The 15,821-nt window shown below is 56.0% G+C and overlaps 1 protein-coding gene across 1 annotated transcript in view; it reads left to right on the forward strand.

Annotated features, from left to right (window-relative positions):
- HS3ST6 (heparan sulfate-glucosamine 3-sulfotransferase 6) overlaps nucleotides 1-8,033 on the forward strand; it is a 44,162-nt gene extending 36,129 nt beyond the window's left edge. Inside the window, exon 2 of the mRNA XM_075718700.1 lies at nucleotides 7,415-8,033. Coding sequence (XP_075574815.1) covers nucleotides 7,415-8,033 — 619 coding nt within the window. The remainder of the gene's footprint in view (nucleotides 1-7,414) is intronic.
- Nucleotides 8,034-15,821: the final 7,788 nt, after the last annotated feature.

Here is a 15,821-nt window from a genome sequence, read left to right on the forward strand (position 1 = left end):
CCTCGCCGCTTTCCTCGCGCCTTGCTTGCCAGCAAAGGTGCTGCTATTTCAGCTGCCTCGAAGGAAAAGGCCCGTATCTTAAAGTCTACAGAACTGGTTCCAGTTTAACAACTTCGTAGCTGCTGCGCGGCCACAAAGGCGGCCTTGTCCCGCCGGCTGAGATAAGCCTGTTGGGGCGATTCATATGCAGATCCGGGTGGTACCGGGTGTCTGCTGGGAGAGGATAAATCTATCCCAAGCCTTGTCCCCCTCTCCGGGTTCCAAACTGTTTTACATTTACACAAAAAAGGTTCTGTCCCCCATTGAGCCCGGTCCCGGGCAGCCTGTCACCCTGCCTTTGAGGGAGGAGGTCTCCTGGATCCGCGGCTGGGCGCCACGGGGTACCCCCTGCCCAAACAAGGCTGGGCCGGGGTGGGCGAGCGGAGCTGTCGCCGGCGCTAAGCTGGGCTGTCCCGGCCGGTTTTGTCCCCCACGTCATCCCATCGCCCATCTCATCGCCTTGAAAGAGTCACTTTGGCCCTGCAGAAAGCTCTCAACCATATCCCCTCCGGCAGAAATCCCCTCGCCTTTTACTTGCTTTTGTTGGGGGCTTTTTTTTTGTCAGTGCTTGGTTTTTTTTAATAATAATGGAGAGGGTTTTCCCCCCGCTTTTCTCTTCCACTTTCGGTGATAACACAGAACCTGCGAGCCCTGATCCAGATGGCACCCATCACCCACATCCGCAGTTTATCCGGGGTTTCGGGGCCTCCCTTCACACTCCTAGCGCCGGTTGGACCTGCGTCCGCGCTAAAGATGCCGCCTGGCATTTTTGGGTGGGATGAACTGTGGGCAGAGCCTGTCCCGCGCGCGAAGCTGCCGTGCGAGCGGCCGGCGTGGGTGCTGCCGCAGGGATGCGCTGGGGCTGTGAGCGCTGCCGCGTTTCTGGTGAGGCCGCACCTGGAATAGTGTGTCTAGTTTTGGGCCCCTCAATACAAGAAAGACATTGAGGGGCTGGAGCGTGTTCAGAGAAGGGCAACGGAGCTGAGGAAGGGTCTGGAGCACAGGGCTGGTGGGGAGCGGCTGAGGGAGCTGGGGGTGTTCAGCCTGGAGAAGAGGAGGCTGAGGGGAGACCTGATCGCTCTCTACAACTACCTGACAGGAGGGGGCAGGGAGGGGGTGCTGGGCTCTTCTCCCAAGTAGCTAGCGATGGGACGAGAGGAAATGGGCTCAAGCTGCGCCAGGGGAGGTTTAGGTTGGAAATTGGGAAAAATTTCTTTACAGAAAGGGTGGTCAAGAATTGGACCAGGCTGCCCAGAGAGGTGGTGGAGTCACCATCCCTGGAAGTGTTCAAAAAACGGGCAGAGGTGGCACTTGGGGACATGGTTCAGTCTGGTCTACCCTTGATTGGCTTAGTGTGGACTTGGTAGTGTAGGTTAATGGTTGGACTGGATGATCTTAAAGGGCTTTTCCAACCTAAACTATTCTATTCTATTCTATTCTATTCTATTCTATTCTATTCTATTCTATTCTACTCTACTCTACTCTACTCTACTCTACTCTACTCTATTCTCTGAAGCCCCTCAGGGAGACGGCTGCTGCTCCCCGTGCAGCCCCGGCCGGGGGTGCAAGGTGCCAGCGTGGGCTCCAGCCAGCTCACGCACACGTTCCTCCCCCAGACCCCGCGCGGGGGATGCTCTCGGTCTGGAGACTTATTTATCAGCAAGTTTGTCCTCTGATGGGCGCGTCCATTGCTTTACGCTCTCAGCTCGGTACCGGGAGGAGTTCTCCTTCATCTGCAACAAAATCATCCTGGCATCATAGAATAGAATCCTAGAATCGTTTAGGTTGGAAAAGACCTTTAAGATCATCCAGTCCAACCATTAACCTACACTACCAAGTCCACCGCTAAACCAATTAAGGGCAAAGTAGCAATTTCATGTTTCCTGCCTTGCTGGCTGGATCATTTATAATGAAAGTAAAAACTAGGAATCATTAAGATTGGAAAGGATCTCTAAGATCATCAGTCCAACCATCAACCCAACCCCACCATGCCCACTAAACCATGTCCCAAAGTGCCACCTCTGCCCGTTTTTTGAACACCCCCAGGGATGGGGACTCCACCACCAAAGAATCATGAACCAATTAACTCCAGAAAGTTCTGTCGGCCCAGGTTTTTGAAGTCTGCTTTGATTACCTGCCTGCTATGGCTGTTAATCTGTATTTAATGCAGCTTTCTGCATTTTCATCAGGGCTGTAAGTTATTGCACCTTGCTACCTCAACAGAGGAGGTAATTAATCTAAACGAGGGCCCCCGGGAGCACAGCCATAATCTGCAGTTTCCCATTGACTATAGTAGAGGGAACGTCCTGGAAAGGTCCAGCAGCCCTTGGAAACGCACCTCGGCTGGGAGCAATGAGGGGATGTTAGGGACGTGAGCTGGCTGCCCGTGCGAGGTGGTGCAGCGGTGGTCACGCAGCCTCCGAGCGCACGTACCGCGGCTGGGAGGGTGAGAGGAGGATGAGGATGGGTCGCTGCAGGGGGTGGAAAGGAAAACTGGGTGAAATGATGGGTGAAACGGCTCCCGGGAGGCTCTGAAGTAGACGGTGGCATTTGCCATCCTTCTCCGTGGTTTCACAATTTTCTTTAAATGTTAACTGTTCCATGTGTTGAATATCTCCACGTAGGAAATTCCATCTCTGATGCCTCTCAAATGCCAGTTGTTTTACTACTTATTAAAAATTGAAATTTATCAGCTTAATAGAAAGGTAAAAGGGTTTTATCCCTCCTCCTGGGCACATGGTTTCCTCTTGAAATACAAATTCCCTCCAAGGCTGCCGGGGTGCTCCCCCATCGCAGTGTCATGTACCTGTAGGCGATGCTTAGCATTCCCAAGGTGTTTTCTTAAGGTCAATAAGACTTAACTGTAAATTTAATTAAAGTTTCCAGTGCTTGCACTAAAGTGGAGCATAGCAGAAGCCTGGTCTGCTCTTTGCCAGTTTAAGCCAGATCTGGAGGGAGACAGGGGTTATCAATAATTAACTGGGGTAATTTAGGGGAAAGTATTAGGGAGTTAATGAAAATGTGAAATAGCTAATTATCTTGCGAGTAGTTGGGAGTGATTGAACTGCTGAGGAAGAGGAGGTGTTGCACAATTAACTGCTCGGAGGAGGCTGCTGTTGCCGATGCAGTCCGGGGCTGATGTTGGGATCCAGCTCCTCCACCGCCGCCCTGACCCCAGCGGCTCCGCATTAGCCCAGCGTGGGATCGAGGGTTTCAAACCACATCGGTGGGGTCGTGCACCTTTTGTTCCTGTGGGAAACAAAGCTGTAGGGCTGTTGGAGCCTGTCCGAGGGTCCGCGTCCGAGGGTCCGCCTAAGTGCTGGCTTGAAGAGCTTACGGCTCTGATGGACCAAACTTTTGGGTTTGGGGTGGGACATCGCTGCCCCGTTGCTGTCCCCGGTGAGGGGACCGTGTATGCGGCTGTGCTGGTGCAGGGGGAAGGTCTGTGCACCCCACCACAGCTCACTGGCACGGGAGCCGCTCGCCGCTGCTTCGGTGGTACCTGCGCAAGCAGAGTTGGGAATCCCTGCCCCAACACGGGCTTTTGTTAAAAATTCTATTTTAATTAAATTTTAATTAAGCCTAGGATGGCGTGGTTGGCTTTAATTAAAGCTGGTACTGCTCCTGTGTGCTGAGAAGCCCTTGGTCAGCAGGATGAGTGCGGGGAAGGTGCTGGCAGTGCTGGGCGCCGGTCTCCTGGGCTGCCCGTGGTGAGTGGGGTCCCCGGGGGTCCCCCTGCCCCACAGACCCCTTAGGGACAGCCCCGGCACCGTGGGGCTCAGCCTGGCCCTTACTGTCCCTCTGCAAAAAGGAAGAGACGGGGGCGGAAAATGGCTTTTGTGAAAGTATTTTGGCAAAACCTTTGCTGGGGCATCCAGACTTGCGCCGTTCTTTGCGGCTGCTGCGTCAGCGCTCTTGGAGAGCATCGCTGTTGCAGGGGTAGCTCACGGGTTCCCTCTCTGGTTTATGTTCTGGGGAACGCTGTGACGGCAACCGCAGCAAATCCAAACCATCGTGTTTCACAAAAGCTGAGCGCAACCATGAATTCCTGAGCTTGGGTACAATCGGTGCTGGTTTGTGGAGCACAGACTGAGAAAAGCGGTATTTCGGTTTAACGTGGGCTCTCTACAGGCTCTCAGATCATGTCATCTCAAGCATTCGCTGTTTGATAATAAATGTTTTATTGCCCACTGAGGAGAGTGACTGTTTTAGGTCTTAAGCCCATGTTTGCTGAGAGAAGGTTTTGGGTGCGTGAGCAGCGCGAGGAAGGAGCCGTTTTGCTGGGCAGAAACCCCGGTGGCATCCGGGGAAGCGCTGCAGAGCGGCAGGAATGCCTCAGCAAGTCAGCCAGGGCAGCTGCGTGAAGCAGCCTGGCAGACCCCACGGCAGGTTTCGGAACGTAATTAGGGTTAAATGTACTTTGCCAACAGCAGCATTCGGATACGTGCGGTCGGTTTTTGCTTTGCTCCAGGCAAGCGCAGCAGGGAGGGGATGGGGTGCAAGGGCCTGATCCTGGCTTGGGAGGGTGCTTCCCAGTGGGAACCCCGGCCGTCAGCCCCTCCGGTGAGCGTGGTTATTTGGGGTGGGGAGGAAAGGTGCTGAAAAGGTTGGGGAAAGCACCCATGGCTGCCCCAGGATGCATGTGCCTCCGAAGGGCATCTCGCCTGCCCGGTGCCAAATGGAGGGGCCCAGCTGCCAGGCGGTGATGCCAGGGATGAAAGTGGCTCTGAAAATGCTGGCACTGTCCGAAAAAAAAAAAAAAAAAGTAAGCAGGGGGAGAGCCACAAGTGGCTTTTGCCTCTTGTTTAGGGGAGGGAGTTGTGCGGGGCCCGGCGTCGCTCGCAAATGCTTTTAATAAAGTGTTCTTTCCTACGTCCAGGGGAAAAAAAACCCCAAAACCTCAAGCCTTTTCCCATTACATAAGGAACAGATGCTGCTGGGCAGAGCCCCGGCTTCCCCACAGCCTGCCCCCGGCTGCTGCGTGGCCTGTCCCCTCCCGCCGCGGGGACCCCTCTCCCGGGTGCGAGCCTCCGGTGCCGCCGCTCCGAGCAGTGGGATGGGGATCCCTGAAACACCCCGTCCCGCCCCAAAGTGCCGCTGTCAAGAGCCGGCCCCGCTGCGGGACCCAGCCGCAGCCCGGCGGGAACCTCCATCCTCATCCTCCTGCTCTGCCAGCGTTCCCGCAGGGATCGCCCAAGCAGGGTTTTGGAGCTCTCCCTGCCCTTGGGTGGGTCGGCTTGGCCTCAGACAAGCAACATTAAAAAAAAATATCCTCATCCCAGCTGGGTGAGGGAGGAGAGGTGTACGGGGACAGGCCGGGGAAGCTCCTTGCCTTCCCAGCGAGCCCCAAGGGACACGGGGTGGAGCAGCCCCCGGGGTGCAGGGGAGACCCCAGGGGGAACCTCGAGTTTTCAAACCAGATTTTTTCCAAGTTCAGGCAAAAGGGAAAGTCCTTGTCGGAAGGAGTCTGTCCAGTCCCAATGCTCTCCTTTCAGTTAAGTGAAATGTCTTGGTTAAACTTGATTTTTTTGCTTCATTTTATCCCTTGTCATAGTTAATATTTGGGTATCGATACTTTTCCTGATCCCTGGAGCTTGTCCTGGGATGCCTCTGGGTGTGGAGCTGCTCGGGTTGGATTCCCGTGTGTTTGCTGACCCGTCCAAGTGATTCTGTGTCAGGATGGTGGATGTTTGTTGGCTGGACGAATGTGGGCATCTACACAGCAGCTCCTACACGAGCCGTGTCATCGCTTGGAGCCTCAGGTTCCTCTTGTAAACCAGCGCTCGCCTGCTGGGTTAAGCGCTCTGCCATCTGCTAAGGAAAGGCCTAGGTGGGAGCAAAGGACGTGCTTAATTATTCCTGCGTGCACACAGAGGCGTAGTTTTTATTTCAGAAGAGCTATTAAATTGGTTTGGTCATTTCCCAAAGCGTTAAGCAAACCTCTGGAAGCCTCGCGTCCCATCCCTGCGGGAAAGCAGCCACCCTGCTCGGGACGGAGCTGGTGCCAGGAGAGCCGCCCGGGTCAGGTAGGCAGCAGGGCTGAGCAGAACGCTGCCGTGCTCCGAGCAGAACGAGTTTCCAGGCCAGGGCTTTCAGCAAGAGACTCCTCTGGGTTACGTGGCTGGGGAGGGGGAGCGTGCACGTCACCCCATGCACAACGGAGGGGCCGGGGACCACAGCTGGTGACGGCATGGAGGAAATGAAGCCGTTTCAGTCCCAGATGAGCGCCATGAAGAACAAGCACCATCACTGCAGCGACGTGGGGTGCATCGGCAAGGGCTCCCATGTGTGCTGTGGGGTGCTGTGGGAGCGAGCTGGTGGGACGTGGCCGGGACGCAGCGGGTGAGAGCTGCCGGTCCCCTGCCACATCTGCACTGGCCCCATGGTCTCGGGGGCTCCGCTGTTGGGGAAACCAAGTCCCCTCTTCACCAGGATGGCCGGAGGGATCGCGTCCACCCCCCTAGAAGAAGGGGGACGCGAGGGGCTCTGGGGCAGGTGCTGGTGGCAGGGGGGACCCGTTCTGCAGCCCCTGGCTCTCCTCATAGGGTGACATGCCTGGGTAATTTCTCCGGCAATTAATGCCTCATTAAATTGCACAAGGGAACAATCAGGGCAGTGAATTTTACACAGCACAATGGCTGGGCCCTGAGAGGTTTTCTGCCTTTTTTTTTTTTTTTTTTTTAAAAAGGAAACAGTCTTTTTCTGGCCTTAACTGCTTGCTGTCTGGAGGCAGAGGAGGTGGGAGCCTTGGTGGGCATCTCCATCCCCAGCCGCCGCTTGGGCTTCGCCCCCGTGGGCGCACGCCCCGTGATGAGATTTTTCCTCTTTGCAACCCTACGTGGCGAGTCCGCACCTCCAGGACGTGTAACCTGGCTGGAGGCTGGGGTGAAAACCAGCCCCAAAAAACCGCGCACGTCGAGATGCCAGTGGCCACCACTGAAACTCACTGGGGCGGAGGAGGAGGTGGGCAGGAGGGATTTCCAGGGCTGGGAAGGGGGTCATGGGGGACCTCCGAGGGGGACCGACAACCTGCAAGTGCCCTCCGGACGGTGCTGCTGATGGGGCGGGGGGACAGGGAGTCCCTGCCCGGGGACAGACCCTGGCGGGGGACGAAGGGGAGGCTGAGATGAGGTGAGCAGAAAGGAGAGACCGGGGCAGAGGGGCTCCTGGAGGAGGGCTTTTGAGGATGAGGAGGTGACTGGTGGGGTGTGACAAGGCGGCGTCCCTGGCTGGCTGAAGGTGAAGGAGAGAGGTGGTTGCGGTGACCTTGGGCATTTCTGGCTGGGTTTTGGCGCTTGCTCCCCTTGTCCCCATCACGGCGTCAGGTCGGAGCGGCCACGCCTTGAGCCCTGACCGTGTCCCTTTCTCTCCCCAGGAGCCTGATGCCACGGACGCTGGAGGGGCAGATCACGATGGAGAAGACCCCCAGCTACTTTGTCACCAAGGAGGCTCCCCGGCGCATCTACAACATGTCTCGGGACACGAAGCTGATCGTGGTGGTGCGCAACCCCGTCACCCGTGCCATCTCGGACTACACGCAGACACTCTCCAAAAACCCTACCATCCCCAGCTTCCAGGCCCTGGCCTTCAAAAACGTCAGCACGGGACTGATCGACACGAGCTGGAGCGCAGTGAGGATCGGGATCTACGCCAAGCACCTGGACAACTGGCTGCAGTACTTCCCCCTCTCCAAATTCCTCTTCGTCAGTGGGGAGAGGCTCGTCAGCGACCCCGCCGGGGAGATGGGCCGTGTCCAGGACTTTCTGGGTCTCAAGAGGGTGGTGACGGACAAACATTTCTATTTTAATGAGACCAAGGGCTTTCCCTGCCTGAAGAAGCCGGAGGGCGGCAGCAAGCCCCGCTGCCTGGGGAAATCCAAGGGGCGGCCGCACCCCAAAATCGACGTGCAGGTGGTCCAGCGCCTGCGGGAGTTTTACAGACCCTTCAACATGAAGTTTTATCAGATGACAGGGCAGGACTTCGGGTGGGACTGAGCCATCCACGGGGCACGCCGCCGTGCTGGGACTTGGTCTGCCCAGCAGCGTGTGGAGCCAGGACTGCGGTCCAGGGATGCTCGCGGCTGCCGTGGTCCAGGGATGCCCGCGGCCACTCCGCCAGCAACCTCCTCCCTTCGTTCTAATTTATATCGGACCTTTTCTGGCAAGAAACGGACCCTTCTGGAGTAGAGAGAAATATTTAAGAGATAAAACCACAGATGCCCCCTCTCCCCTCCCTGACCAGATTAAATATTCTTCCATATAAATCTTGCTAATCTATATTAACTGTGACCATTGTCGGTGGCGAGCGGGCACGTGTGAGCGCGTGGGTGGGTGCGTGGGGACGACGGCTCTGCCAGCCACAGTAAAAGCTTTGGAAATGCGGCCGGGGGGTTTTGCTAAAGCAAATTCTGGCGCTGAGTGGAGGCAGCGGCCGCCGTCGGGCGGTGGGTGAGGCTGGTCGAGCAGCAGACCCCGAGTGTGGGGTATGTTTTGCAGACAGAAAATAGTCTGCAGGAATTTCCTAGTTGAGAAAAACAATTAACGGCGGTAGTTTTGAATAAATGCCAGGTCTGGGGTTAGGGAGAGGGAGTCGTGTATCGCATACCTTCTTATGTTCTTTGAGTAACCCAGATGATAAAGCAGCGCATTTCTAACCCTTAGGATGAAAATCCCTGCTTTTCCCGAATTCGCCCAAGCAGAGCAAACAAAAGCCCCAAACTCTGACCTTTCAGTTCAATAATCTCAATAGATTTTCAAACCTGCAGCCGTAGAGGGCCATCATGGGAGGCTGCAGAAATTAGTTTAATCTGAATTAACTAGTTTTCCCTTAATTAAAGATGGGGAAAACATTTAATTAACCTCTAATATCTTATTACTGACTTGTATTTTTCTCTTTAATGAGCTAATTATATGTTTTCAAGGGCCCTCAGGCCTTGCATTGTTTGCAAATATGCTTTGGCTGCTGTTTCTTCCATCCTGCCGCATCCCAAAGCTGACCGTCCTGCCATCGCCTCCCCTCCTCGCTGCTGCTGGCCGGGGCTGATGGAGGCGGCAGGTACTGCTTCTCCTGGGATGCACATGGGACACTGGGCCCTTTTCATCCCAGCTCCGGGGTGGTTTGACACCGGCACGTCGTGCTTTGCCCCGCACAGCTCTCCCCGCTGCTGTGTCCTGGCCGCTGGCCCCTTGGAAGTGACGTGTATTTTCTGTACCGATGCTCTGGGCCGTAGCTGAGGTTGAGCGCATTTGCCCTGTTCAGCCCCCGGGCTCATCTGGTCGCTGCCGGGACAAGTGAGATGTGTGAGGATGGGCTTAATGCGGTGTTGGAGTTAAACGCAAGAAGTTGCCTGTTTCTGCGCGGGGACATCGTGGTGTTGGTCCATGCCTGTGTGAGGGGTGCCGGGGAGAGACGCAGATGCCACTGGTGTGGTGCCAGAGCCTGCGGGCTTTATGGCTGGTGTTAAGAAACTGGGATATTGAAAAAGAATCATCGAATCATTTAGGTTGGAAAAGGCCTTTAAGATCATCTAGTCCAACCATTCACCTAACACTACCAAGTCCACCACTAAACCAGTTAAGGGGAGAGTCATAATTCATTTCATGTTTCCTGGCTTGCTGGCTGGATTATTTTTTAATGAAAGTAAAACTGGGAATCGCTAAGGTTGGAAAGGCCCTCTAAGATCATCAGTCCAACCATCAAGCCAACCCCACCATGCCCACTAAACCATGTCCCAAAGTGCCACCTCTGCCCGTTTTTTGAACGCTTCCAGGGATGGGGACTCCCCCACCTCTCTGGGCAGCCTGTTCCAGTGCTTGACCACTCTTTCTGTAATGAAATTTTTCCTGATATCCAATCTAAACCTCCCCTGATGCAACTTGAGGCCATTTCCTCTTGTCCTATTGCTTGTTCCTTGGCAGAAGAGCCCAACACCCCCTCACTACCCCCTCCTGTCAGGTAGTTGTAGAGCGCGATGAGGTCTCCCCTCAGCCTCCTCTTCTCCAGCCTAAATCGCAAGAGATGAAATCAGCGCTGGGTTTCTGCTGGTGAAAATCCCAGAGCCCTCCAAGCGATGTGGCCATTGCCGGCTGGTCCTCAGCACCCTGCGCCCAGTGCGGGATCCCCCGGCCGCGTCCCCCCGGGACTGCGAGTGCCCCGGCCGCCGACCCGCTGCGGGTTGGATGTCGGAGCGGCTGGAGCCCCTTGTCAGTCTCGCTGGCAGCTCTGCATGATGGACTGCGCTCTGCTTGTTTAGGTTTTGTTTCCAGCCACGACATTCGACCAAATTATTCTCCACGAAGGGCTTTAAAGTTTCCCAAGTGCCTGTGAAAGCCTGGAAACGCTGATAGTGATCCTATTTCTCAGCTGAGTGACTGCATTCAGCCCCAGCCATATTGATATGCAAAACGTTAAGGGTCCCCGCTCTAAAGGTGGTTTCTGTCTGCCCTGTGAAAGGGAGCCATACTTTTTTAAAGCCCGGGCCTTTCTAAAGCCGCACAATACCATATAGACTATGCCATTTAAAGCATCTGAAGCGACCCAAAATGTATTGAAAGCTTGCTTTGCAGACTCATTAAGACTACTCAATAGGTTCTGGCAAATACCGTGCCAGGGCTGACCGCACGGATTAAGACTTTTGAAGTGTTACACAAACCCCCTGCTTAAACTAATTGCTGCCCCGCAGCTCATGAGGTCAAGTATTTGTATTCATTGCCTCCGAGAGGAGCCACTTATGGGTCTGTCCAGGTGAAGTCTGCACTTCATTAGATCAAGACAATAAAAGCGGCTTTGAGTAGGAAGGGGGAAGGTGCCCGGGATGAAATCTCCCGGCTCCGAGCACAAGGCTCATGGCCACCACGGCGACGTGCTTCCAACCAAAGCTGCGCGGTGCAGGAAGGTGGCTCTGCTGGGATCTGTGTCGAGATGCTCCCCGGTCACCTGTGGCACGTGGGATGCGGCGCCCACGTCCCACTCGCGCTGGCCTGTGGTGTGGGTCCACCCAGCGTCACCGGGGCTTTGGGCTCGAAAAGCGAGTTGGCCTGCAAGGGAAGGGCTGGGGCGCGGGCAGCGTGGGCATCGCTCGAGCGGCGATTGCTTGAAATTCAGCGTGCTCGCCGAGCTGTTCTGCACCGTCATGTTTCGTTCGCCAGGGTTGGGTGGGTTACCTTCACCAGCAGGACGGGGATCCCATCACGTGCTAATGGGACCCGTGTTTCTCCTGTCTATCCAGAGGAGAAACCACCTTTGCCATCGCTGCCTCACCCCCTAATTAAAAAAGGAAATTTAAGAAAAATCAGCAGCTGATTTTCTGAAGGTGCCAGCTCGCGCCTCGGCGGAAGCCCTTGTGCCGTGTCACCGAGCACCGAGGACTACTGAAGAGGCTTTGCCTCTACCGTAGGCGCTTTAGGTGGAGCCTGTTTGGGAGCTCTGTCCCTGCTAACAGGCGGTGGGCTCTGAGGGAAATCTAAGCTCAAACCCCTTTTGCAGTGTCTTTTGTAATCATCGGGATCACCCCATGGACCCCGACGTGGGGGCTGCTGCTGCTGCCGGGCTCGGGCAGGGGCTGGGGGGTCTCACCTGGTGGGACCCTGCGGTGCTGCCGGGGAAGCGGCACTACCGGGGACCACCGGCCGGCCGGGGCGGCGGGGCTCCGACCGCTCACCCCCCGTGCACTGCGGTCCCTGCGCAGGAGGTGCCGCGGGGTCAGGAATCATCCCAAAATGCCCCCAGAAAACTCCCGCAGAGGCTCAGGCTCAGGCGTCATGCTGTACCTTTCTGCACAAGACCTCTGGAAATAAAGTTATAAAAAGATGATGCTGAGCTGTGCTGATGTCTTCTGTGCGTCTGCTACTGCGCACCGCTGGGGCGGGCTTTTAGGACTTCTTCCCTTCTTTGTGTCTATCACATTGCTAAAAATCCAGAAACCTGGAAGGTGGTATCTTCCCCCAGAACAGCAGGTGCTGGGAGAATGGGCTTAAAAACTCAGGCGAGCACTTGACGTTGGTCTGCTCCCCAGCACGCTGCTGGCGATTCCTCGGGGAACTGTGTCCAAGTGAGCTCCCAAGAGCATTTGGGCAGCGGTGCGGACTCCTCTGCTTGCTCAGAGGACGATGGCAAGATCCCCTGCGCTGCCGGAGCTGCAGAAATGCCTTTGGGGCACCAGGTTAACTGGGGGAAGTGCCAGAGCGAGACAGTGATTGGAGATCCAGTGTTGCCGCCAAGCGTGAAATGAAGTTTTCATCCCCGTCTCAGTTAACCAAAGTTTCCATTTCTAACCCCGTTTTTGTTTTGAAAATCCAGCTATCCAAAGTGTTGTGGTTCCTCTGCCCTGGGCCTCCCGCTCCATCCCAACCACTCCATAAGCCAGGAAGAGCAGGGTTGCAAAAGAGCTTTCCAAAATTTTTATTTACTCCTATTTCTTCTATACCAAATTTAGGAGGACAGAAGGGAAAGAACAAAAAGGCGGGGGGGTGGGGGGATGGAGCTCCAAAAGGAAGAAATTAAAACTTCCCTGCCTTTGTGTAGGTCTGGAGATGCAGGAGAGCAGCAGGGCTGGTTTGCAATTACACATTTCATCGTGATGTGCCCTGGGAATGTTTTATAACCTGTAAGAGGGAAAGGCACGCTTTTCCCCAAAAACGCCCCATCCGTCCCCATTCCCTGCCTGCTGCCGTGCATGCGGCCGCACCCATCCCACGCCACAGTCCCCAGCTGGGGCTCGTGCTGCCGGGGTTGTGGGGCACCTGTGGGCTATAAATGTGGGGCAGGGGGCTGGAGCCTCCCTGCAGGCTCTGCCCCAGCTGTGCAGGGTGCAGGGGGCTGTCCTGGCTTGGGGAGCAGGAGCTGGCTGGTAAGCGGGGGGCTGCAGGGTGTCCTTTGTGCTGCTTGGGGGGCTGCAGGGCCAGCGTGGCTGCACGCAGCATTGCTCAGGGAGGGTCTGTGGGTGCTGGTGCATCTCAAGGTTTCTGGCATTTGTGCTTGGGGTCTCTGAGAGGAGCTTTTGTCTGCCCAGTGGTGCAGTCCTGCTTCTCGCCAGGGCTGCTGGCGTTGCTTTGGTGCACAATGGTGGCTTTGCAGGAGCAGGGCTGGGCTTCCCGTGATCGCCTGCAAACCTCCGCTTATCCTGCGCTCGAGGATGTTTGGAGCCACGACGCCTCTTGCTGCAGGGCACGCTGTGGTGGCCTCCCTTCCCGGCCAGCACAGGGGAGAGCTCCTGGGAGGGAGCGTGTGTGTGTCCTCTCCCAGTGTCCTGCCTTTCCCTGAAGCCCCCCCAGCACCACACAGGGCCTTTGAGCAGCACCCGGGGCTGCCAACTCAGCTGGCTTCTGCTCTGGTTTTGATCTTGGCATGATCTTAATACACAGAATAAACTCATGCCATATTGCCCAATAGACAAGAAAATGCCCACGCCGAGGGAGAGGCTGCTGTAATTGCAACCAGGTGCCCAGCAGTGGCTTCCAAGTCATGTAGAGCGTGGCCTGGATCCCACGCGTGGGCACAAATAACCACCGGCAGGTATAGGCAGCTCCGGGGCACGGGAATGTAATGAAGAGAGCGGAGTGCGTGGTGCTTGTGCCTAATGCAGGGGCGAGCTGGGCTGCCTTGGTTCAGCCTGTGCCCTGATGTCGGGTGAGGTTATTCACTGGTTTAACTGGAGTTTGGGTGAGATGAGCGTAGCCCCTGTGCTCAGCCCCTCCGGAAGCCTGTGAGCAGGCAGCAAGAGGCTTTTGGGAACATAGTAGTTACTTACTGAAATAATTAACCAAATGATTTATTTGTGAGCAACCTGCTGGGATTAGTGCCTGTCTGAAGTGGGACAGGGCATGCTGCTGGCATGTCCCTGCTGCGAGGGGGTCTCTGGGGGTCCCACTGCAGGTGAGGGCTGAATCCCCCAGCCCTGGTCCCCCTCTGCCACTGCCCCGGGTCTTCCCTGCTGCCTCCAAACCCTGCAGCTCCCGAGAGCAAATGTGAAAGACATGCAAGTGATGTGGCTGCTGGGAGGAAACCAGCTCTGCTAAGTTTATTTGCATTTCTTGGTGCAAAAAAAAAAAAAGTATCCTTTGAGCCATTTTGAAAATGCAAGCTGCTTCTCTGTTTGGATTTTAAATCTTGCCTGTGCATTCAAAGGGATGTGGTTTCTGAAGGAGGAGGGGTGCTGGTTTCAGCCTCCTCCTGTGCAGGTTTAACGCAATTGCAGAGGCATTTTAAAATGTGCTGGTCCCCTTGTTCATTCTGGGTGCTTGGGGTTGTCGCCAACCCTCTGGTGCTGCTGGCGGGGCTGCAGCAGGTATGTGGGCTCGCAGAGGTGCTGCTGCACGTGGGATTTGTGACAAATGTGGTCAGGAAGAAGAACGTCTCCTTTGCTTGCAGCATCCCTTTCCCCACTCCAAGAGCTGAGATTACGGTTGTGCGAGGGGGCCGGATCCTGGCCAAAGGCAGAGCTGCTCCATCGGGCTGTGCACCCTCGCACAGGCTGAGCGCTTCCCTCAGCTAACACGAGAGCTCTGATTTTTTTTTTCTTTGATTAGAAACAGCAACACATTGCCTCATGTAATTAATCAATTTATATCAATAGAATAAATTGGTGCCTTTCTGGCAAGCTTTCCCCTGGCAGGAGGCGAGCCCCAAGGCTTAATCGTGTACCCCCCCATCGCTTCCCATGGGTGTGGGGTAGAAGGAGACATGTGGGATGGGGCACTGCCACCACTGCTCCTTCCCCGGGGCCACGGACACGCAGGGCGGGCAGGAGGAGGGGGAGGATGGCCAGAGCCTTTGGGGCTGACTCGTGGTGGGGCACGGAGCGATGCCGCAGCTCAATACATGAGGGCCAATGTTAAAGGTGAGCAATGGTGCCGGAGTGTCCCATTCAGCCCCATTTCTCCTGATTTACGGTGGCTGGCGAGGGGTGGTGTGGGCCACGGCCAGACGACGAAGCTGATGCTCCTGCTGCCTGGGCAGGAGCGGGCTGGGGTGGCCGTGCCAGCTTTGCCCCAGCGCTGGCATCCACGCAGGCAGCTGCTGCCTCCAGCCACGCCTGAAAGTCAACAGGGAGAGAATTTTTCACTTTTTTTTTTTGCTTTTGCTATGAGTGCAAACTTCCATCTGACGGCTGGGGCTGATTGCCGGAGAGGCACCCTGCGGCAGCTGCAGCACGCTGCCGGCAGACGCCAGTGGGAAAGAAAGTGCGAGGGATGGAGGGCAGTGGGGGAGAGGCCAGGAAACTGGAAAACACTTCTGGTGGGGATGGGAAAGGGGCTTGTGCAACAGCCAGCCTTTAATTAAGGGTCTATAAAGAGTTTTCCCAGCTGGTAAACATTGCCTTGCCATATTGGAGTGGTTTAGAAGCAATGCTCCTCAGGAATTACTCCCTTCCTGTTGGCTCTGGGCATGGGTGATGGGTTCCCACCCCACTGCCCCAGTCCCCTACGCCTTCTGAAAAATGGGGCAGAAAAAAATGGCGTTGTGCCTGGGTGGAGAGGACGGGGAGCCCTCTGCACTCGCAGAGGGGTGAGGCAGGGAAGAAGCCAGTTTCTCTGACCTGGTTACAGCCCCCAAGTATCTTTAATGCAGCTTCCGCAGCACCCGGAGCGGTTTGTGGGGGAAGCGTGCTGCTGGCGTCACCAGGTGCTGGGAAGGGACAGCGTGGTCTTGCACCCAGCACACAAATGCTGGATTGGGAGTGCCAGAGCCAGGTCTGGGGTGGCTATGGGTACCAGGAGCCAGCCCTGGGGCTGTGGCCAGGCTGCGGGGAGGTCTGGGACAGGTACGAGGGGTCAAAGCTACAC

Source organism: Pelecanus crispus, chromosome 11 (assembly GCF_030463565.1).
Source record: "Pelecanus crispus isolate bPelCri1 chromosome 11, bPelCri1.pri, whole genome shotgun sequence".
Lineage (NCBI taxonomy): Eukaryota > Metazoa > Chordata > Aves > Pelecaniformes > Pelecanidae > Pelecanus > Pelecanus crispus.